This window comes from Protopterus annectens, chromosome 8.part0 (assembly GCF_019279795.1).
Source record: "Protopterus annectens isolate FY-2018-M chromosome 8.part0, PAN1.0, whole genome shotgun sequence".
Taxonomy (NCBI): Eukaryota; Metazoa; Chordata; order Ceratodontiformes; family Protopteridae; genus Protopterus; species Protopterus annectens.
In genome coordinates this window covers 279468413-279492448 of record NC_056741.1, presented here as the reverse complement: position 1 = coordinate 279492448, position 24036 = coordinate 279468413, and the positions used below count along the sequence as shown (strand labels likewise).

Genomic DNA, 24036 nt, shown 5'->3' with positions numbered 1-24036 from the left:
GCCGGACTGGTCCGGGCTAGGTTGAAAGAGAAAAGATGGAAAAGGGAACCCAAAAAAAGCACTTATGAAAACCGGAGCTTGGAACAATGGAAAAATCGCTGCTGTTCAAAATGAGCGTCAAAAGGGCTCTGATGGGAAGAGGAAGAGTGGGGCATTACGGGTAGGGGAGAAGCTTGGACTTTGGATTCGATGCTGGAGTATGCAGCAGAGTCAGATATGTGCCGGATCAGAGTCCCTCAGGTTGAAAATCAAATGAAAACAGCAACTTCTGATCAAATGCTTAAAATATATTGAGACTGTCATGCAAGCAAGTCATTTGAAGTTGTTTGCGGTCAAGATAGTTCAAGCACCCCTGTTCTTGTAGAAGTCGTTCCAGTCTGTGAGGAAGTTTGAGGTAATTGCCCATGGCCAATTACAAAAGGGAGAACCACTGTTGTGTAAGTAGATCCAGTCTGTGTGGAAGATTGTGATAATTGCCCCTGGCCAACTACAAAAGGAAGAACCATCTGGACCAGAAGGAAGTCACCATAACATTCCTGTACAATGAAAAGAAAAGGCATCTGTCTTCCAGGCCTTCTTGCATGAAGTTCAGGAGCAAATTTTTTTGCCAGATGATTGCTCAGAGAAGTAGCGAAAAGGTCTACTTAAACACAGATGCAGCAATCCCTGGAGTACCCCGATCTAGTTTTGTGAGGGTCTGCCTTTGTCCTGCTCAGCTCGTCTAACATGATTTTGCTCCGATAAGCTGTCTGTTGAGTAAGACTATGCTGTAAACCTCTCTCTCATGCTAACATGGATAGTCTGCACAGGGGGTAAAATCTAGTTCCCCCACATCTCTGTGGTATTGTCTGTATCAACTTGACGTGGTCCTGGGGACCAAAGGTGATTATCAGAGTTGAGTCCTTGCTGTCCCAGATACCTTGCACTTTTAGCCATCTTGACACTGCTTCCCAAGCAGTGTCTGAAGCGTCTGTCGATTCAGGGGACCTTTGATGTCTCCATCAAGTGTTTTCTCTTCTTACAAATCCAAAAACTAGAATTTAAAAGATAATGGTGCTGGGACACAACAGACTTCAAATACTGTTGCATCTTTCTTATGTGGAGTCCTGCCAGAGGTATCATGACTCAGATATCATGAGATCCAGAATCCTGATTAATTCTCTTGCTGTGACGGTCAAAGTGTAAAACACTTGAAATGGACAAACATGGGTCTATTTTATTTTGTGGGGGGGGTTCTTTGTACTGAGGTATTCGAGCAGTCACCCCAGAAACACAAACCAGTGTGATGGAATAAAAAAAAGACTTCTGAATGTTCTCTTGGAATCCCAGCATGTGTAGGAGATCTCTTATACAGGCGAAATATTCCTAATACTTTGAAAAAGACACTTCAGAGATAAGCAAGCCATCTACATATGGAAAATGTGGATACCCTGTACCCTGCAATGAGCTATAAGCAAGGGCTAGACACTTCATGAACAGAACTGGAGAAGTAGCTAGCTCAAAAGGTAAGGCAGAGAACGGAGAATGAAGAATGTAATCCAGACAGACAAAACCTTAAGAAATGCCTGAAATCTGGATGGAATGTGATGATATGCTTCTTTTAAATCTAAGGTTACTAGAAGACTCAAATGAGAAAGAAGGGCCAACAGGTTGTGAAGTGAAAGCATTTTTAAACTGGGCACCATCATAAACTGATTCAAGGAAGATCGATCCAGAAATGGTCACCAGGAATTTTCTTTCTTTGGTACCAAAAACATTCCAGAGTAAAACCTCTTTCTCTTATTAAGAGAGAAGGAACAAGTTATATTACCCCAGAGAGAGCATATTATGTAGGAAATGAGGAAAGAGCGGTTTTGTTTGTCAGATGAGGAGGAATCCTTTTAAATGGAGGATTTTCCTTCCAATGCCATTTGTATCCTAGGTGGATCACATTCAGGACTCGTTTGTTTGACATAGTCTATTGCCAAAGAGAGAAATGGAGATTCATTCTCTCTGGAAGGGGTAAGGCATGGCCAAGGTGGTGGAGGGGTGGGGACAAGGTCTATTATATTGTCATTCTCAATTGTTTGACTGTCCTTTGTTCTGTAGACTTCCTGCTTTATTTTTGGAAATTCCCTGCCATTGCTTTTTAAACATCTGCTTAACAGTATTCTACTGAAATTATACTTTGTTTCTTACCAAAACTGGACAATGGAACAGAAAATCTCTTGGAAAATGTAGTAGTAAGATTAGGAAAACAGATCTCCAAGTATTCAGACCTCTATGTTGGGTTCAGAGAGAGAGAAGAGGGGAAATATCTAGATAAACTGGGGGGGAAAGGTAAGGGATACTTTCCAAAGAGGGTGGAGAAAACTTACACACTGCATGGCTGATCCCACAAATAATCCTCCACCTACTCTACAACATATATGAGACCCTGAGGACAAAAAGCTACAACAAATGAAAAAAGACAGAGGACTGTGCTAATAACGGCAAGGGAAAAGTGTGAGCAAGGTAAAAATGAAAATTAATAAGAAAAGAGGGGGCTGAAAGGCCCCACACATCCCAACATATGCACCAACATGTAACATCATTCACAGGATAGAAACAAAAGGAAATTACACAAACAGTAAGGGAGAGGGAGACAGAGAAACTTACTGAGCAACATGAATGAAGCAGTGTTAAAAGAAATGGAAATGTGTGAAGAGGGGTGAAGTGAACCTCAAAAACTATATGCAACAGAAGTGAGGGGGGGAATACAGCAAAGAAAAATGAAGAAATCTACAGAAGAAAAGAAATAACTCAATAGGAAGATTTGGTATTCAGAGAAAAGGATTATGTAGGAAAGTTTTAAAACAATGGAGGAGTTAATACAAAAATATAGAATACAGTGGTGGAACTACTTAGTTCTCTGGGAGACCTGGAAAAAAAGAAGATACAGAGAGAGCAGTAGAAGACTGGAACAGGTAGGAAAGAAAGGCAAAAGGAAAGAGGATGGCACGCTGGATGAAATGGAAGATGTTGAGGCAAACAGATCTATAAAGCATTAAAGGAAAGAACTGGGAAAGAGAGGAAGGATGGAAGGGACTTGCAAAATGCTGGCAGAAGACATTCAGGCAATGAGGCACAAGCTAAAAGAACACGATGCAGGAAATTAAAGCCCGGGAATTCTGCACAAATGGTATCTAATCACATGAGACTGGTAGAGGAAGGCAGAAAGGAGGATGCTAGATGCTGGAGATGTCAGCAGGAAGAAGGAGAAATGAAGCACATGCTCCAAGACTGTGGACGGCACAATAAGTCTAGAAGCAGGCACAGGAGATCTGGGGAGAGACATTACAAAAGTAATTAAATCACATTTGGGAATTCTGTACACATGGCATAAAGAAAGAGGACATCTGTACAGACTGATAAATTAATACTGTCAAACTGCCAAGTACTGAAGTTAAAACCATCACCATTCAAAACTGGCAAGGACAAAAACAAACTGTAGAGAAGCACAAATCACGCAACAGTTCTTAGACATGGGGAAAAGATGGCAGAAACTGGCTAGAATAAGGAAAGGAAGGAGGGAAAAATGAAAAAGCAATGGAAAGAAGTATTAGAATACTGAAATAGAGAAGATCATACCAGTTGTGAGGACAGGATGAACCCAAAGGGGAACTAATGTGGGAAAATACGTATGGGGTAGGAAATGAAGCATCCAACCACTGATGAGATATGGTGCACCTTGCATGAGGATTGCACATGAACGTAATATAGTTTATGGAGTTAATAAAGTTTAAAAACGACACAAAAAAACAATATTTTAGGAAAGCGAGATATGGTGCACCTTGCATGAGGATTGCACATGAACGTAATATAGTTTATGGAGTTAATAAAGTTTAAAAACGACACAAAAAAACAATATTTTAGGAAAGCAAACATCTTCCAGGAAAATATGGGTTCAAACAGATGACTTAGTCTAAGTCAAAAAATCAAATTTCATCCAGAAGGACCAAAGCTATCCACATCATATCAGGTTACGGATTAATCTTTGGAAGCCAAGCATTCAGTTTCCGCACTGCCAAATTAAGATGCATGTCAGGTAAGGAGGTTCTGTCTTGTTGGAAGTGGATAGGGGTGGAGCTTGGGCCAACTGTTGCAGCATGCAAAATCAAATTTTTATGGATCAAATACGGAGCTCTTAGGAGCAGAAACACCTCCTCCTAGAAGCTTCAGAAGCACTTCCTGTAAAGAATGAGTAATCAGTGGGAAGGTGTAAAAGATCCTCACATCCCATGATAGGAACAATGCGTCTGACCAGACACTGGCTTTTTAAAGCAAAACCTTAACAACTTAACAGATTCCTGACTTGTACTACTAAGTATTGGATGGGACAGTGGCTAGGACATTCAAAATACTCTCTGCAGTGCTAAGGATGGCAACATACCACGTCACCCTGATCTCGTCTTCACACACTTCCCCATCCCCTAGCATGAAGGGGATGAGTGAAGCAGGTGTCAGGGAAGGTATACTGGCTACTCGGGGAAAAACTCTAGGACACAGCTAATATCAGACAGTTGCGGTTGAAACCAGGGTGTTACTACAGTTTCCTCAAGAACAGCAGACCTGATGAAGAAAACCTGAAATCTTTTAATCAGGAGTGCAGTTTGACTGAAAATGTGCATTAAGTGAAAAATCCTCTTTAAGTGAAGTCCACTGAAGAGTATATGCATTACTGCAATATAAAAAAGGCTTCAAAAATATTTATGAGATCAGCAGATAACTGCTTAGGAACCAAATACCCAGGAAAATGGCAGTATTGAAGACATCTGTCTAATGGAAAAATATATTGAAGAATAAATTTATCAAGGGTTAAAAATAGCACTCGAACACAGGCAAGCATATGCAAGACAATGTATGTAGTTGTACCTACGCAAAGGCTTCAGAAACCATCTAGATCACAAATGCTCACAACATCAACAAAGCAGCAACAGTGGGAAACAACCTGAGAGAGGGAAACTGCCTTACTTTTCTTAACATTCTCTGTATCCTGATTAGCTGTATTGATCCCCTGCTGAATCTCATCCAACCACAGCACCACATCTTCATCATGTGTGACCTGCAAAAACAAAGCTGTTAGAAAACTAGCAATCTGAAATGACAAATGCAATGATTACCTTCAAACATCTGAATTCTCGGATGCCTATTCTGCTGTCTAGAATGCTAAAACCCAACAGTCCTCTTACAAATTTTAAGTATTTTAAGCTCTTAATGATACAAAGATGGTTTGATAAAGTTTCAGTTATTTTCCACAAGTATTATATATTTGTTTATATTAATATTTTACACACAGGATTTGTGCTTCTTATTCCATCTGTTTTTTCGATGCAACATCAATTACCACTCCAGAAAAAAAATGAAGTACTGATTACACAATTACAACCAAGTAAGGAAGAAGTTACATAGCAGACATACAAAGTGAAACCAGAAAGGCAAATACCAGATCACGTAGACTTCTTTTGCAATAAATAGTGATCTTGGCACTGAATAATGATGAGGGAAATACTGCTCACCACAATACTAGGTCTCCTAAGGAAAAGCCCTAATGGGCAGTGATCAACAACCGTGTTCACTCAACTTGCTAAGCATGGTGGCTTCTTGACACGTTATTCAGTAGTGTAACCTCGCACACAAAGTTAACAAAAGTCTCATGACAGTACTGTCATAGATTTATAGTAGTGCATGGCCTCCATAAAACCTGTGGAGGGATGTTTCACTTCTACAGCAGCTGACGGTGTTCATAGCAGTTTGTTGCTTAACCTGCATTTTTTTTCTAGTAGTTTGAGTCAGTCCTGACCTTCCACTCTTCACTTTTTAAAAGTACATATTTCAGTTTTCTACTTCATTTTCTGACTATTACTGTAATGTAGCAGGTGCCACCTCAGAAAGAAATAGTGAACCGTGGCAACTTCTCAGGTCAATTTCTTTGCTTTTCAAACCACTAATCCAGCCAGACACATGGCTAACTAAGACTGCCAATTATCGCAAGCTGGGTGTTGCCATTTGCTCAGAATCCTATACAGCAAGGGCTAAACCACAGAAATCAATTGTATATTATAAGCAGGCTTAAATTAAATGCAATGAAGTGTAGCACTGTCACTTTGGCAACAAATCTTAACAGTAGTGTATAGTATAAAATGCACTTCACTCCAGAATGATACAAAGGAGATCAGCTGACATAACGGTCAAGATCTTCACTTCCTATGCACATTGTACAAGGCTCAATCCTGACCTCCGGCCAATCCCTGTATGGAGCTGCATTTTCTCGCCACGTCTCAGTAGAGTTGACTCCCACTTCCAAAAACCATGTTGAGTGTTTCCAATTCAAACTCATTCACCAAACTGAAGACTCGAAATGCCATCAACAAACAAGACACACTTGACAGACAGATTCTTCAGTACTTCTCCCATCTCTGAAATAATCTTCTGTCACATATAAAACAGACCAATACTCTCACTTCCTCTATGGCAAGCCAGTTCCATAAGTTCATCACATACCTTACTTGTTTTGCCCTCCTGGAAGCAGGAGGTGACCCGATGGTAGCTTGGAAGTTGATGATATGGAGGAGGCTGGGCATCCTCTATATCCAGGAAGCAAGAAGGAAAGGCAATGCAGCAAAAACAACTGGCTTCAGAGCCAGAGTCTAATTCTCAGGAAGACAGACTTAAGAAAGAGTGTGAGAATTGTGGGGAGGCTTCAGAAGACGGTGAGATGTCTGAATTAGTGGCAGACTCATGGTAATCAGACTCTAGTATAAGGATAAGTCAATATCCATAATCGCTGCCTATGCCCCATAGTAGGGTTCTGATGGCATGGAAAACAGTGCATTCAGAAAACAGTTGCAGGACCTACTAGATAAAGCAAGACAACATGAGTTGGTATTGATAATGGGGACCCGGATGCACATATGAGGACAGACAGAACAAGATATGAGGGCTGCCTTGGCCCACATGGGCGAGGCAACAGGAATAAAGAGGTTATTTTAGACTTCTGTCAGGCTAACGGATAGACAGTGGCCAACATGTGGTTCAACAAGAGAAGGCGTCACAAGATCAAATACAGGTGTGCCCAACAAGCAACTCTGGTAGATTTCCTCTTAGTAAAGAAAGGGCAATGGAGTAGAATTAGCAATTGCAAAGTCAACTCAAGTGAAAAAAGAAGTTATGTATTTACCATAACGTTCCATGTGAGTTGTTCTTCTCGCCTTCATTCTTACTGATGGGTTCAGAGCCGATCGTCGGCTCCGAGTCGGCCAATTTGTAAAGCTCTAGGTCTCCAACAGCTCGAGGCCGAAACCCTATCCCACAATGCACCTCTACCCTCCCCAGATCTTGTTTGCTGCCAGCTAGTGGTAAATCTACATCAGATTTCAAGGAAATCATAAAGACAACTAGTGAGAGGAAACTCCTCAGAAGAACCAAAACCAACGTAGAACCTCTCGAACTTCCACACATTGGATGGGGGTAGGTGGGGGGGGGGTCGTAAGAACAAAGGCGAGAAGAACAACTCACATGGAACGTTATGTTAAGTACATAACTTCTTTATGTGAAGTTGTTTAATCTCGCCTTCATTCTCACTGATGGATAGCATCCCCACCACAAACTTGGGTGGCTCACGGGAGTACCTGTCTAAGGACAGCAGAACCAAATGAAGCCCTGTTCCTAGAGGCCTTGTCTACTTTGTAGTGAGATATGAAGGTATGTGACCTTGACCATGTGGCAGCTGCACAAATAGAATCAATGGGTAGTTTGGCCAAAAAGGCTATGGAAGTAGAAACAGCTCTGGTTGAATGAGCCTTGACTTTGTCCTCTAAACAAATGTCTTTCTCATGGTATATAAAGGATATACAACCAGAAAGCCATTTAGATAAGGTAGATTTAGATAATGATGCACCTTTTTTGGAATCTGAGAAGGAGACAAACAACTGATCAGCTCTTCCAAATAGAAACAAAGTTGTCTATGGACATCAAACTTGTGGAGCATATATTCCAATTGATTAGAGTGATTGGTAAAGAAAACGGGCAATTCAATTGCCTGATTAAGGGTGAATTCAGAACAAATTTTGGGTAAGAACGAAGGCTTCGTCCTGAGGGAAACCCTATCTTTGTGGAATATCAAGTATGGGTGCTGAACTTAAAGGGCTTGCAACTCCGAAATTCTGCGTGCTGATGTAATGGCCGCCAAGAAAATGGTCTTCCAAGAAAGATATTTCAGCTCACAAGATGAAGCAGGTTCAAAGGGTGGGAGAATAATCTTGGATAGGACTAAATTCAAATTCCATGGAGTGGTAAGTGATCCAATAGGCAGTTTTAGGTGCATCGTACCCTTAAAAAAGTCCTTCGCCAACTTGTGGGACATAATACTGTTTCCAGATTAACCTATATGGAAATTAGATATAGCAGCCAGTTGCACCCAAATGGTTGCTGTTGCAGCTCCTTTGTTGAACAGTTTGGTCAGAAACTCTAAGATATCCGATATGGAGGCTAGAAAAGGGTCAGTGTTATTCTGCTGAGCCCAGATGGAAAACTTTCCACTTACTGAGATATAGTTTCCTGGTTGAAGACTTATGTGAGGACAAAAGAATATGTTGAGCTTCTTCTGATAAATTTTGGAACCTGGCTATGCTGGGAATTGGAGCTGCCAAGCTGTCAGTTTGATGGACTGAAGTGAAGGGTGAAGAGCTCCTGACGAGTGGGTCAGAAGATCCGGCACTGGGTCCAGGATCCAAGGTTCTTCTGCTAGATGAGGCTTCAGAAAGGGGAACCAAATTTGACAAGGCTAATATGGGGCTATTAAGATAAGTGTCCTGCCCAGAAAAATGGCTTTCTGCAAAACTTTGGGAATCAGGGGAAAGGGAGGGAAGGCATAAAGGAGCCCTGGAGGCCAATTGTGTACGAGTGCGTCCCTCGGGGACTGTCCCTGTTGAGGGATCAGGGCAAAGTAGTTGCTGCATTTGGTGTTTGTGGGAGTCGCAAAGAGATCGCAACAAGGCTGGCCCCATCTGCAGAAAATCATTTCCTCTACTTCGTTCTTGAGGGACCACTCAAGAGGCAACAGAAATGCCCTGCTGAGTTTGCCTGCTATCACGTAAGATTTCCCCAGGATGTGTGTTGCTATCAGAAAGTGCTGGGTGGACTCTGCCCATTTCCACACTCTTAGAGCCTCTCGACATAAGGGATAAGATCTGTTTCCACCCTGTTTGTTTATATACCATACTATGGACATGTGTCTGACTGGATTGCAATCGTGCCCAGAGGAAGAGAGTCTTGAAAGGACTGCAACGCTAAGAGAACTGCTCTCATCTCTACGAAGTTGATGTGCAATTGAGCGTCATGAACCTGCCATGTACCTTGGGCTGTCGGTCCCTGATAATGCCCCCCCCCACCCGAACAGGGAAGCGTCCATGGTCACCGTTGCAACTGGAACCGGAAGGACAAAGGGACATCCCATGGTCAGCGACTCGGACATTAGCCACCACCGAAGATCACCCTTGCAAGAGTTGGTTATCAGAACTGGGTCATTCATCGGTAAGTCCTGAAACGTCCAGTGTGTGAATAACAGCCACTGAAGAATGTGCATGTGAGATCTCACCAGGGGTATTGCAATGACAGCTGCTGCCATGGTGCCCAGCAACTTGATAATCTGTGATGCTGGTGCTTTGTATTTTGAAAGGAGAACTACAATCTGTTGTCGTAGGGTAAGCACTCTTTCTGAAGGACGTTTTAAAGACATGTTGACTGTGTCTAAGTCTGCTCCTATAAACACTGTATGCTGCGACGGCAATAAAGCAGACTTTTCTGAATTTATCGTAATGCCCAGTTGTAAACATAGATCTAAGGTAGTGACCCTTGCCCGAATAAGCTGATGCCTGGTGGGTGCGGTGAGGCGCCAGTCATCCAAATACGGAAACACCTGGATTCCTTGATATCTCAAGTGAGCCATGACCACTGCCATACATTTGGTGAACACTCTGGGGGTTGTAGTGAGACCGAAAGGCAGGGCCCAAAACTGGAAGTGACTGGCTCCCAGCCTGAAGCGCAGGTGATCCCTGGATGGCCTGGCCATTTTGATATGATAGTACGCATCCTAAAGATCTATTGAGCACATCCAATTGTCTTTCCCTAGGAAAGGGATTATAGACTGAAGAGTGACCATCCGGAACTTTGTCTTTTCTACATACTTGAGTCTGCTGAGGTCCAAAATTGGCCTCCAGTCCTCTGTTTTCTTTGGCACCGAAAAGAATCTTGAGTAAGTTCCGGATCCTTGCTGGTCTGCCGGGACTGGATGGATGACTCTTTTTCTAATAGTTTTTGAACCTCTACTGTTGTAACATCCCATAGACTGGGTGGAATGTCCGGGATTCCTTTTGTTGGTCTGGGTTGGGGATGAAATAGCCTCTGGATATGATGTTTTGTACCCATCTGTCTTTTGAAATTTTTAGTCAGGCCCCTAGGTACAAAGATGAACATCCCCCGACTACCTTTAGAGCAGGACAGTCGGGCCTACTTTCAGGAGCGCTGGTAGGGCTTCCCAAGGAACTGATCCCTGCCACCCTGGTTCTGTGGACCCCTTCTGCCGCTTGGGTGTCATCTTCCATCATTGCCCCCTCCTCTGCCCCTGGAGGAGGCTTCACCTTGTGAGTTCGGAAAGGCTCCTTGGGCTTTGCGGAACCACATTTTTCCTCCCCATTGACCTTTAGGGTAAGGTCTAGTAAGGGTGAAAAAACGGACTCCTACGGCAGATAGAGTCTTTCCATCTTGCTCATATCTGATGAGGGTTTCTTTAACTTTTGGTCCGAAGAGGGAAGAACCATCAAAAGAGGCATTCACAAATGACGACTTGAAAGGTTCCGTAAAGGAACATAAGTGCATCCAGGAATGCCTCCGCAGAGCAATTCCTGTACCCACTGCCCTACTCATCCCATCAGCTGTGTAAGATATGAGGCACATGGAAGAGTTAACGATAGAATTGAGGGTAGCAAGCTGAGATGTCACTTTCTCCGCCACTGTATTGGCTACTGCACCCTGGAGAGTATCTCCTAGCTCTTTCAGGAGATCTCTCTGAAGCCTTGTGAAGTGGGTTAGATAGTTCAAGGACCAAAGAACAAAGGTCGTAGAACTGATCGTGCACTTGCCGTATCTGTCCATAATCCTAGATTCCCTGTTAGGAGGATGAACCGACGTAGAGGTCTCCATCTCTTTCTTCGGGGCTGCCGCAACCACCAAGGCATTAACAGGTATAGGTTTGGATAAGAAGGTTTTGTCATGAGGAGCTGAAATGTATTTGTTGGGCCTCCTAGGAACGGGCTCCATAGTATCTGGGGACTCCCACGCCCTTCGAGATAAAAGGTCCCTCAACTCATTGAAGGGCGGAGAAACCATAGAGGTGGAGGGTTGAGACCCAAAAGCCTTCAGGAGCACCGATTCGTCTTCGGTAGGGTTAAGGGACTGCCAGTCACCCCTCTGCCTAAGGATCTCTAGGATATCCACAAAGGAGATATCCTCAGAAAGAGACTTTGGGGACCCTTCCAATTCCTCCAAATCAGTGTCAGATGTGATGGATTCCTGAGGGGAATCTAAATGTCTCCTCTTACATAACCTCTTCCGAGGGACCTCCTCAGTGGGAACTTCTGGGGAGGTCTCGGAAAAGCAGGATTCCCTCAATGGGGCTTCCTGAGGCTCCGGGTCCCTACGCTTATGGTGGGGCTGCAGTGATGGAGAAGATTCTGGTGCTTTCCGGGAGGAGGTGGCCATTTCAGAGGTTGTGGCTGTCCGGGGGAACAAAACCCTCTTCATGGCATCGAAGGCACCATGGCTCTGGTGCGGGGAAGCACCTGGGTCCGAAGACACCGATGATGACTCCTACACCAAAACCACCAGTTCCGAGCCAGAGGTGGGAGCGGAGCTCATCCGTGCTGAGGCTCAAAGGGGAAGAGTCAAAACCGACACATCTAGAGCCGACAAGAGAGTGTCGTCTCCCAGAGTCCACTGCCAGAGCAGATGACGAGCCAGAGGTGGGAGCGGAGCTCATCCGTGCTGAGGCTCAAAGGGGAAGAGTCAAAACCGACACATCTGTTCGACTCCCATCCCCAGAGCCGACAAGAGAGTGTCGTCTCCCAGAGTCCACTGCCAGAGCAGATGACATCAGGGTTGTCGGTGCCGACAGGTCCGAAGTGAGTGTCGGAACAGACGGTTCCACAAACGACTGAATAGCTCCCTCCAGCTGCGATGTCTCGATTAGAGTCGGAGCAGGAGCAGAAATTGCTTTGTGGGTTCTGAAGCTGCCCGAGTCGAAGCCGACAGAATTTTAGCCAGCACTGGATTCTGTAACAGTCTCTGTACCACACAATCCACATCTGAATCTGAAAGTCTGGAAGCCCAAAAGGAAGCTACAGAAGGAGCCGGTGAGCCCAGAATCGGAGATCTCAAGGTAGGAGATACCGGTTCCAAGACTGGGGGCCGGCTCCTACCAACTACCTACATAGGCGGCTCCAATGACAGTGGAGCCGATACAGGAACCTTCTTGGAAGCCTTCGGAACTGAAGAGCCCATTGGATCCGAACTCTCAGAAGAAGAAGCCGAAGATGAAGGTTTTGGTTTTCCCGGAGCAGTATCCAGGTCTGAGTAGAATGCAGACTTAATCAAACCACGTTCATCCAACTTTCTTTTCCTTTCTGCCAAAACCCTGGCACTAAAACCATGGCAAATGGAACAAACCTCTTGGAGATGAACCTCTCCCAAACAGTAAACACAGGTGGTGAGGCCATCTGTGATGCACATTTTTTATTACATTTAGGGCACTTTTTAAACCCTGACTTGGCCTTTTCAGACATTGTAGTTAAATCACAGTAAACAATCCCAACAGCAACCCAAACAGAAATACTAACAACAAAGTCTCAACTTTACAAGGTTAGCAGCAAAAACAAATTAAGCCAAACCAGCTACAAATATAATTAAGGAAAGCCTAATTCGGCTGTAGCTGTAAAAACAAAAATAAGCCTAACTGGCTACAGTTAAAACAACTAAAAGAAGCCTAACTTGGCTGTAAGGGATAGGGACAAAATAAGCCTAACCGGCTACAGAAACCTAAAGAAACCAACAAGGCCAATGCCCAAAAATGAGAACACAAAGTTCTTGTTATTCTTTAACTATTTACCAGAAAAAAACACAAGAAAGGATAGCCTATCCTTGCTGATATTTTTGAAATCTAAACAAAGAGAAAATTTAGCAAAGGTCCAAGAAAAAGGAAGACACTTATCTCACAAATACGGCATGAGCTGTAGAAAACGCACGATCTGTTGCAGCGGCAAACTAGATCTGGGGAAGGTAGAGGTGCATTCTGGGATAGGGTTTTGGTCTCAAGCTGTTAGAGACTTTGAGCTTTGCAAATTGGCTGACTCGGCTCCGAACCCATCAGTAAGAATGAAGGCAAGATTGAACAACTTCACATCAATCGTCTCACAGAATAAACCACTAGTTTCCACAATCAGCTACAAGCAGAGGTTAGAGAAGGCTATAAAGTCAACTGAGACTATAATGAAGACCTGGAAGTTGCCTGGAGAGAAACAAGATTTCAAGGAAATATTCAGGGCAATAAGCACCTCAGGAAAAAATGGAAATCGGTGGAGTTAAAGAATGGCAATGCCCCAAAACAGCACTTGTGAAAACTATGGAATAGATATGCGGCTCAGACATGTATGGAAGTAAGGTACATAATGAAAGCTGGTGGTAGAATGCAGAAGTCCAGAAAGTCATTAAAAGACAGACAGAATGCAGAAAAAAAATGGAAGATGGAAAAGGTGGACGAGGCTAACAGTGGTTAGGTAACAGATCTTGAGAGCAGTTGCAATAATGAAAAACAATGCATCAGATTCGATCTACCAACTTCTGGAAAGTGACGCAGTAGATGGTACAAAGAAACTATCAGGTTTGCAAGGCAAAGATTGAAAGATAAAGAAGATGGTCATCAGCACCCTTCATAAGGGATACCAACAAAAACCAGCTGACCAGTCCACAGGACATCAAAGGCAGATGAAAGGAGTACTTCCAGCAGCTTCTGAATGAAAACACCACAGAAGCTGTACTGTCCCAGACACAGCCTACAGTGAAAGAGAGGAGCTCACCCTAGAAGAACAGCACTAAGAAAAATGAAGTCGGGAAAGCGGCAGGTCCAAATGAGGTCACAGCTGATATGATCAAGTGTTGTATGAGTTAGGGGAGAAATGGTTCGAGGGTACTCATAGCAGTATGGAGAGAGATGACTGCAGATAAACATACTAGTGCCAGTGTACAAGAACGGAGGGGGCTGCCATAATTGTCGGCAATATCAAACTCCTGTCACACAGCATGAAAGTTCTAGAGAAGATGATTGATGAACTAAAATGCAGAGTAGTAGAAAGTAAGATGGAAGATGAGCAGTTCAGATTCAGATCAGATGTAGTGTAAGCAACCTAATGTTTGCAGTGAGACAGATAGTTGAGAATAAGCTAGAAATTAAGGAAGAGTCTAACTAAACATTCTTTGACTTGGAGAAAACATACAGGGTCCCAAGAGGGCTGATTTGGGCAGTCTTGCGGTGGTTAGAAGTCCCAGAAACATTTCAGAATTAGTGCAGCCTATGTATAAGGACACAATGATACAAGTATGAACAGTGTCCAGACTCACAGGCGGGTTCCCATTGGGAGTGGGTGTGCATCAAGGTTCAGATCTGAGCCTCCCATTGTTCATACTGGTGATGGACTATATTAGCAAACAGGTAGGAGGGGAAGATAAACAAAGTTGCCCTATGCAGATAATGTGGCATTACAAGCAGACTCTTCACCAAAAAGGCACATGGGATGAAACTGCATTCAGATATGGCAGTTATAATGGCAGCAAATGGGAGAAATCAGAAGCAGCAAAGAATTGAGATACACGGGAAAATAAAGGAACAGGTTAACAGCTTCAAGTAATTGGGAGGGGTGGATGAAGAGAAAGGAAGTCTGAATGAGGTGGTCAAAGCTAGAATCAGAGGGGCTGCAGCCAACTGGCACAGAGTGTCGGGGATAGTGTATAACAAAAGAATGCCAAATCAGCTGAAAAGATATACAAAACAGTGATGCGACTAGTACGACTGTATGGTACAGAAACATGGACAGTGAAGGCAGAGCAGCTGAGGAAGCTATAGGTGATGGAGATGAAGTTCCTGAGACAGGCGGTAGAATGCACACTGTGCGACAAATGAAGAAATGAGGACCTTATAGCAGAAGCTCAAGTAGCTCCAACTGCAGAAAAAGGCCAAACAGAACAGATCACAGTGGTTTGGGCAGATGTGCAGGAAAGCAGAAGATAATCTGTTGAAGTTTCAGAACAAGCAGGGAGAAGGCAAGAGGAAATGAGAGTCTCCAGCAAAGAAATGGATGAATTGTGTGAGAGAAGACCTGGAACTGTCAGGCATGTCTGTCAAAGAATGTAGGAGAGTGACACTGAATCAAGAGATATGGCAAGAGTTCACAAGGTATCCTGACCCCATTTAGAAAAAAGGAAGTTGATAATGACTCCACACTGATACACAAAACATAGCTCTCAGCAGTGTTGTAGACAACTCTCTATTCCTTTGACCATAATGTAGCAACAGTTGACAGGAAATTTTCTGTGTAGCCTAATTTAGAGGTACCTCATCCAGGCCAAGAGATTATTATGCCTATATACTTTACCCTGATCACACTTATTATAGAATATAATACCCCCCCCCCAATTAATACAGATCTATCCTAACATATCAGGCCATTAGAAAGGCCTTAACTAAAAAGATTGAGACTATAGGACCCTTATCTAACAAGAGAGGTTTGAAACTCTACCCTTAACTCAGTTTTTTTGTAGACTCTGCTGTAGTGATTTACGTCTAGCATTAAGTGATGCTAAAGACCCAAACTCCCTTGATCTCCGACATCTTCACAAAACAAATGAGTCCGAAAGCAAATTAAAGACCTGCACCTTCATCAACAAAGACAACATTGGAGAGAGAGTGATTTATTCTTCACCACTTCTCCCATCACTGAAATCTTCTATTAAGTATAACACAGACCAATATCTTAGTTACTATTGTCCATAAGTTCATCACATGCCTGACTTGCTGTGCCCTTTTGGAGGCAGGAGGTGCTCTGAGGGTAGGTATCGACAATGTGATTATTGTCCATGGACTGAATGATTTGTAAACTCTCCACAGACTTCTGTCAGCTGTCGTCATGGTATATAGTATGCATGCAAATTACATTCCTAAAGAATCAGATCTATGAAGGGATGCCTCTTTGACATAACTCTGAATTGGGTTCATCCTCTATTCAGATTAGGCTTTCTTCTGAAGTTTCCATGGTCACTGGCACTTGCCCCCTATTCTGGAAAAAAAATTAAAGTGTCAAGATCCACATTAGGATAGCATACCGAGCTGTTGAAGCCACCAGTTCACCACAATCACTTAGTGAACACTCTTCTTGCAGACCAAGAAAAAAAAAAGATGCAACACCTATACAATTACTATGTAATGTCTTACTGGGAATTCCAATAGTAATTGCTGGATGTAGGCACCAAAGCACAGAGAGAAGGTAGGAGGGTATCTGGGATCCACAAAGGAAGATTACTCACAAAGCTCAGCTGATAAGGTAATAAAGTACAGCCATATATGTAAGCATACTTACCACAGAAGTCAAGACTCTGAATTGTATATTCTCATTGCAACAATAAATCATAAAATTTGGGTTCTATTCTCTCCCTTCCTTCCATATTGTCCTAGGCTCAAAACTAAAAAATAGTTGGCTTTTTACTTTCTCTATATGCAGCAGTTAAAGCTTACACCATTATTTACTGACAAGATATGTGCATGTCTCTGTTATTAGATTTATTAATGCAAGCTCTAAGCAGGATAGAAGCAGTAGACATACAACAGCTATTAAACATAAATCAGTTTGTTAAAGCAAGTCAATAATGTTCTGTACTGCAGCTACAAAGATTAGAGTAGACTGGATCACACTAAACTACAGTAGAATGACACAGCTGCCAAAAATGATTAGACTCGTACAGGCAGAAGGAGAAAACAAACGGCTAACTGAAAAAAATGAAAGGGGAGGAGCTTGGCTTTTTGAGGAAATTCATTGTAAAAAAAGAGACACCAAGGTAACAATACTTTTATTACAGTGCTCAGACAGAACCAGACAAAATCCAAAAAATCTGCAACAATGGTTGTTACCAAAGGGTAAGGATGTCTGCAGTCTTATCGCCCATGAAAGTGAATGAATGTCCTGTTTCATGTCAACAGCATATGCATCTGGGAGCAGTAAATTTGTATTCACTGGGAAATGCGAGGGCTTCAGGCTAATCTCCAATTCCCACATACAGATGAAGGCACCAGTCCTAGTGTGCCCAAATCATAACCTCAGGGGAATGAATGTGCTATAGGGTCCTCAACTCTGGGGCAACAAATCAGCTATAAGCTAAGTTTAATGGTCAGTGAAGGCTTGCAGCAAAAAAAAAAAAAAAAAAAAAAAAAAAAAAAAGAAATACATTTTTCTAAAAAGAGATTTTTCACATGCTGACCAGCTTCACTTTCACCAGCATATGTTGCATCTTTGTTCTTGACCAACAAGATGTAGAGCTTTCATTACTGTCTCAACACAGAAGGTGCAATTCTGGCTGCTACCTTGTGGGAGCAACATGGGTTAAGCATCAACATTTATGTGATACGCAGACCAGAACACAACTACTACCAAACTAATCTTGTGAGCTGGTCCCTTGAAATCACCAGGAATAGCTTGGCAGTTGTGTGCTGGACTGAGAATTATTCTTTCCAATTCTCTCAACATCTGAAAAAGTAGCCAACTTAACCACCTATCCCTTATCTCCCTGAATTCTCTCAAATTTCTGTCCTCCCTAGCTACCTCTCTTTCCTTACATGTTATCAGTTGGCTCATCATTACCTACTAGACCAATAGCCTGTATCATGCCAGTCTATTTATATATATGTATTTATATATCTATATATCTCTCTATATATGTATTTATATATCTATATATCTCTCTATATATGTATTTATATATCTATATATCTCTCTATATGTGTGTATATATATATATATATATATATATATATATATATATATATATATATATAAAATAAAGCTACAGGGAAATATGTTCAGGTTATTAGCCTTGTTTGCTTTATCACACACCTCCTCCTCCTCATGCAACCCAAGCTGGTCATGCTTTCTGTATTTTCCAGTGTACGAGTTTACACTTGTCCTATAGAAAGTTCATTCCCCAGGGCCATCCTGTCTGACTGGTAAACTTTAGCTGGCTGTTTCCTTCCATCTTTGCATATTTTTTCTGCCTCCTTGCTCTCACTGGGCATTCTCTTATTATTTAGCCATGCTAGCTCTTTCATCTTTGCACACTTCTGTTTCCTAGAGAGTAGTTACCTAGCTCATTTCCTCCTTAATGCACCCTTAAGTTCCTCCACAGCTTAAGTTTACCTAACTTATCTATTCCTCCTCAGACTAAATAGCAGCAGGATGCAGTCTATACTTTTGTAATTTTAACGCTAGCCATCTTTTCTATCCTCTAGTCAAGGGATTGTGACCAACACACATTGCACAAGGTCATTATTGTAGATCAGCTTCCTTATGTATGCACTCCCTCCCCTACACGTTCCCCGCTGTTGTAAAAAAGGGCAATATCAAGAATGTTACCTATGCTCTAGACATAAGACCTCTATTTCTAGTATATTTTAGCTACCTAGCTAAACTAACGTACTGTTTGATATTGTACTCTGAATTCACAAATTTCTGTTTGACCTTGACTTAGCTCTCCTGTAATATTTGTTCCTAAATAATGACCCCCCCCCCCCAAATAAGGAGAAACAGGAGGAGCAGGAGTCATCTGAAGAAGAAATATGGGCATGTGAAAGAAAGAGGATTTAATATGGTGCAATAATTTTGCAAAGGAGAAAGCAAAACTAATCATTACAAAAAAAGCAGTACCAAAAGAAATTTCAAGAGAAATACAGGCAAAGGCATCCAGATATGGAAAATTTTGCAATGCAAATAATAAGAAAACAAATGGGAAGTATAAAACAGGATTAGTAATGGAAAAGTTAAAAAAAATAGAAAGTGAAGTTATGGATTACCTGTGAAGTCAAAGATTTAGAGTAGAAAATCTAACTATGATAACATCACTGCATGATGGAACAACAATGCCCAAATTAAGGAGAAACCAGTGGAGCAGGAAGCATCTGATAAGTTGCCATAAGAAAATACTTTGGAGTCTTCAGCAAGAAACCAACACAAAAGTTCAGGTGGAGTTGTTCAGCAAGGGAAGGAAAAGGAAACTGTGGCATCTCTGACGTAGTCAATGGTGTAGAGTGATAGGCCGGTGAGTTCCCATAAGAAAGAGTGATGGATGACACAAGATGAAGCTGAAGAGAATATGGAAAAGAAAGATGTTCTGGAACTTTCTGTAGAATGCCCGCAGGAAGCAGAGAACAAAGAATGTGCCATTAGTTTAGAAGAAAGCAATCTAAGGGAAGGGTTGCTTGATTTAATAGAGATGGACAGAGATATTACGATCAATGAAAGAAATAGATTACAGAAAGTTAACAAGACCCAAAATTTTAGAAGTTTGATAAAACAAATGAACACCGTAATCTAGACTGTTCACAGAAATTCATACAGAATCAGAAGTAAACAGGATATATTACTGCGTTGTCGCCTCACAGTAAGACGCTGTCCGGTTCGATTCTCAGCTAGAGCATCTTCTGCGTGGAGACATGCGTGAATGGGCATACCTTTGTTGAAGGATGTGCGTCAGGGCTGGTAACTCGGCATGTAAAAATCAACTACCAATCATTAGCGGACCGGAGTTCCGCTGTGGCAACCCCTAACCGGGAAAAGCCGAAAGACACAACTGTGGAGCTAAATTAACAGATAAAGTTTTACCACAAAAATAAAGGGCAGTAAGGGAAAGAAACGGGAGAAATTAAATGCCATCATGGAAGTGTCGATCAGAGAAAACTATAAATTAATTAAGATGAAGTGTCGCTGTTGGAAGAGTACAGAAGAAGGAAAAGATCAACAAAAATACTTACAAAGTCAAGTGCTAAAAGCAACACGCAATATTAGAACAGACCAGATCTATTGTACACTACTGAAAAAAATAAAATTGTCAGCACAAGCAGAAAAACTTAGAAGGTATGCAGATAAATATACAGAAAAAGTACAAAATAAGCAATTTTTCAATGACCCAAAAAAGTGTTATAGAGAATTGGAAAATAAGACAAAAAGAATACAAACATCACAAAAAAAAAAAGTAGCAGTCACATTTTGGAACTATGAAGATTATGTGGAACATAAAGATGCTGAATGGATAGAAGTAAAAGAAAGAAGTTGCTCAAACATACAGGATATAAAATGGGATGAAGTAATGGCCAAAGAAACTAAAACAAAATTAAGAAAAGGTCCTAACTGGAAAAACTCAGGCCCGGATGCAGTACCTAACTTTTGGCTAAAAGTGTTAATGTTACATGAAGACTTAGCCTCGAATAAGAACGACTTATATGAGCACCTCAAACAGATGCCAACCTGGTTAACAGGAAAAACAATACTCCTCCTTAAGAGTGAACCTGCAAGACATCCTAAAAACTACAGATTTGCCTGACGGCTATGTATAAACTATAGACTGGAATAGATGGCGACAGAGTTAACAGTCATTTAGAAGAAATCTCAGTCATGGCAATAGAACAAAAGGGTAACAAAAATGTTGTTGTGTCTTTCGGCTTTTCCCGGTTAGGGGTCGCCACAGCGGAACACTGGTCCGCTAATGATTGGCAGTATATTTTTACATGTTGAGTTGCCGGCCCTAACGCACAGCCTTCAACGAAGGTACGCCCATTCACGCATGTCTCCACACAGAAGACGCTCTAGAGGAGAATCGAACAGGACAACGTCTTACTGTGAGGCGACAACACTACTGCAGCACCACCACCGCAGTATAAGATCATTTGTTATATCAAGTCAATACAGAATTGTAAAAAGGGGAAGAATCTAAGTATGGCATGGATAGACTACAAAAAAGCATCTGACAGCATCCAATATCCATGGATGGAGTGCTTACAAATGTACAAGATGCACCTTATATTGATTGATTACATTACAGTGACCATGAAACAGTGGCACACCACTTTGCAGCTCACCCATGATAAAGGACAAATTACTGTCCCAGGGATAAAAAAAATCAAAGGGAGATAAATTCCAGGATGACCATCACCGCTGCTCTTTTGTCTTGCCCTTAACCCATTAAACTGTCTACTTAACATTAGGTCATGGATACAATTTGGCACCCAGAAAACAACAAAGGGTAAAAAGAGTTCTCATCTGTGTTTTCTGTGGATGATTTAGAACTGTATAGTTCATCAGAAGAGGAACTGGAAGCACAACTGCAAGTGATCAAATCATTCTCAGATGATATAAGAATGTCATTTCATATTGATAAATGTGCAAAAGCAACCTTTAAAGCAGGAAAGCTGCAGCACCAAGAAAATATCAGTCTGGGACAGGAATGTGATATAAAAGAACTTAAGTAGGAGGGAGTGTATAAATATTTGGGAACTGATGAAGGATCAACATTAAAACAAGAAAGAACAAGTGCAAATAAAATGGGAGGGAAAGTGAATCAGAATAACAATGGACAACGCAGATGCCAGGTTATGGTAAGTACATAACTTAACACTCTGATGTTGTCTTCCTTGTTCTGATTCACGAATGGGTCTGAGTCCCCAGCTACATTCTGTCTTGTGTGGCCTGAAGGAAAGATATGCTGGAGCACTGTCGAACCAAAGAAGCTCTGCTTCTGGCGACCATGTCCAATTTGTAATGAGTCACAAATGTATGGGGTTTAGAACAAGTGGCTGCTGCACAGATATCAATACAGATTTTGGATGAAAAGGCAGTTGATGTGGCTTCAGATCTTATTGATCGGGCTTTAGGTGGAGTAGACAGCTTCAGACCGCTCATCATATATTAAAGAAATGCAATTAGTAATCCACTTTGCAGAAGTTACCTTAGTTACTGCATGTCCCAGGTGATTAGGTGAAACATAAACAAATAATTGATGTGATTTCCTCAACAGTTTGGTCCTGTGAAGATAGAAATGTAGTTGCCTATGAACGTTCAGCAGATCCAACATATACTCCCCTTTATTGGAGTAACTGGGGAAGAAAACTAATAACTGTACAATTGTAATTAACAGCTGATTCAGTAGCCACTGTAGGCATAAAAGATGGATTAATACAGAAGGAAACTATCTTTGTGGAAAATTATATAAGGCAGTTTAGAAGATAGTGATTGTAATTCAGAAATTCTTCTTGCTGAGGTGATGGCCACTAGCAAAATAGTCTTTCAAGTCAAAAAATGTATTTCTCAACCACTGACTGGCTCAAAAGGCTTTTGAGTCAGACCTTGGAGGATGAAAGGGAGATCCCAAGGAGGAGTGGGGTCTCTGACGGGGTGGGGTCTAAGGTGGAAAACCCCCTTCATAAAAGCGCTTCATAATCTAGAAGCAGCGACAGGGCCTGAAGATATCCCAGACTGGAATTTGGATTTGGCCACCAGCTGAAGCTTAATCATAGTGAAGCTGGATCCCTCTTTAAAAAGGAAAATTAGAAAAGAAAAGATGGTAGGGATGGGGGCTGCATAAGCGTCAATGTTCTCTTTGGCAGCCCAGACAGAAAATCTGTTCCACTTCTATAATACTTTTTTGGTAGATGCCCTTTCAGAGGCTAAAACAATACTGCTGACAGGAGATGAAAGCCTGGACCCTTTAACAATTATCGGAATTGGAGAAATCATGCAGTTATATTGAGAGTGGCCAGATCCTGGCTGAGTCCTAGCTATGGATGGGATAGGAAGTCCTGATTGGGCTCCAGTATACATGGAGGATACTTAAGATGAGATCAGAGGAAGGATAACTAAATACGTCGAGCCAATAAGGGGCAATGAGGATTATAATGCTCTTCAACCTTTGGGCTTTCTGAAGGAATTTGGGGATCAACAGAAGGGGAGGATAAGCCTAAAGGAGACCCGAGGGCCAACTGTGGACTAGAGCATCCCACAGGGACGGGGAGGGGATCAGTGCAAAGTACTTGCTGCATGTTGTTATGAGGGGAGGCAAAAAGGTCGCAGCAAGGGTGGCCCCAATGGCCGAAAATCTGATTCACTACTGTTTGGTTGAGGGCCACTTGTGAGGTGTCAGGATGGACCTGCTGAGCCTGTCCACCAACACAGTGGACTTCCCCGGTATGTGAGTTGCAATGAGAAAACGGTGTGAAGAGATCGCCCATTCCCAAACTCTCATGGCCTTTCTGCAGAGGGGGTAAGAACAGATTCCTCCTTGCTTGTTGATGTACCAAACTACTGACATACTGTCTCTGTGTCAGCTGCAATAGTCCCCAGAGGACGAGCATCCTGAAAGGCCTGCAACAAGAGGAGCACTGCTCTCATCACTAGGACATTGATATGCAATCTGGTCTCTACAGCAGCCCAAGTTTCTTGGACCATATTCCCCTTGAAATGCCGCTCCCACCCTAGCTAGGAAGCATCCGTGGTCACTAAGGCTGTGGGGGAGGGAAGGATGAATGGTTTGCCAACAGACAGATTGGAATGAATCTACCATTTCAGGTGTGTTCTGCAAATTCTTGCCAACTTGATAGGAATAGATAGACTGATGAAGTATAAATCACTGCATAGCCAAGGTCCACTGGAGAACACACATATAGAATCTTGCCAAAGGTACTAGTGTTATACCAACCGCCATAAATCCAAGAGCTTGAAGAACAAGCCTGGCATGAGGAGTAGGATGAACTAGTAATGTTTGTACTTGATTTCTCAAGCTGCCTATCCTATGTAGGGACAACAAAACTATTTGGGTGAATGTGTTCAGCAGAGACCCAGTAAACTACAAAAATTGAACTGGTACTGGTTGTGATTTGTC

General features: G+C 42.2%; 1 protein-coding gene across 1 annotated transcript in view; it reads right to left on the bottom strand.

Moving 5' to 3' along the window:
* Positions 1 to 24036, bottom strand: part of IQGAP3 (IQ motif containing GTPase activating protein 3) — a 2364408-nt gene that overhangs the window by 1775194 nt on the left and 565178 nt on the right. The window contains exon 16 of the mRNA XM_044079778.1: positions 4993 to 5083. Coding sequence (XP_043935713.1) covers positions 4993 to 5083 — 91 coding nt within the window. The remainder of the gene's footprint in view (positions 1 to 4992; positions 5084 to 24036) is intronic.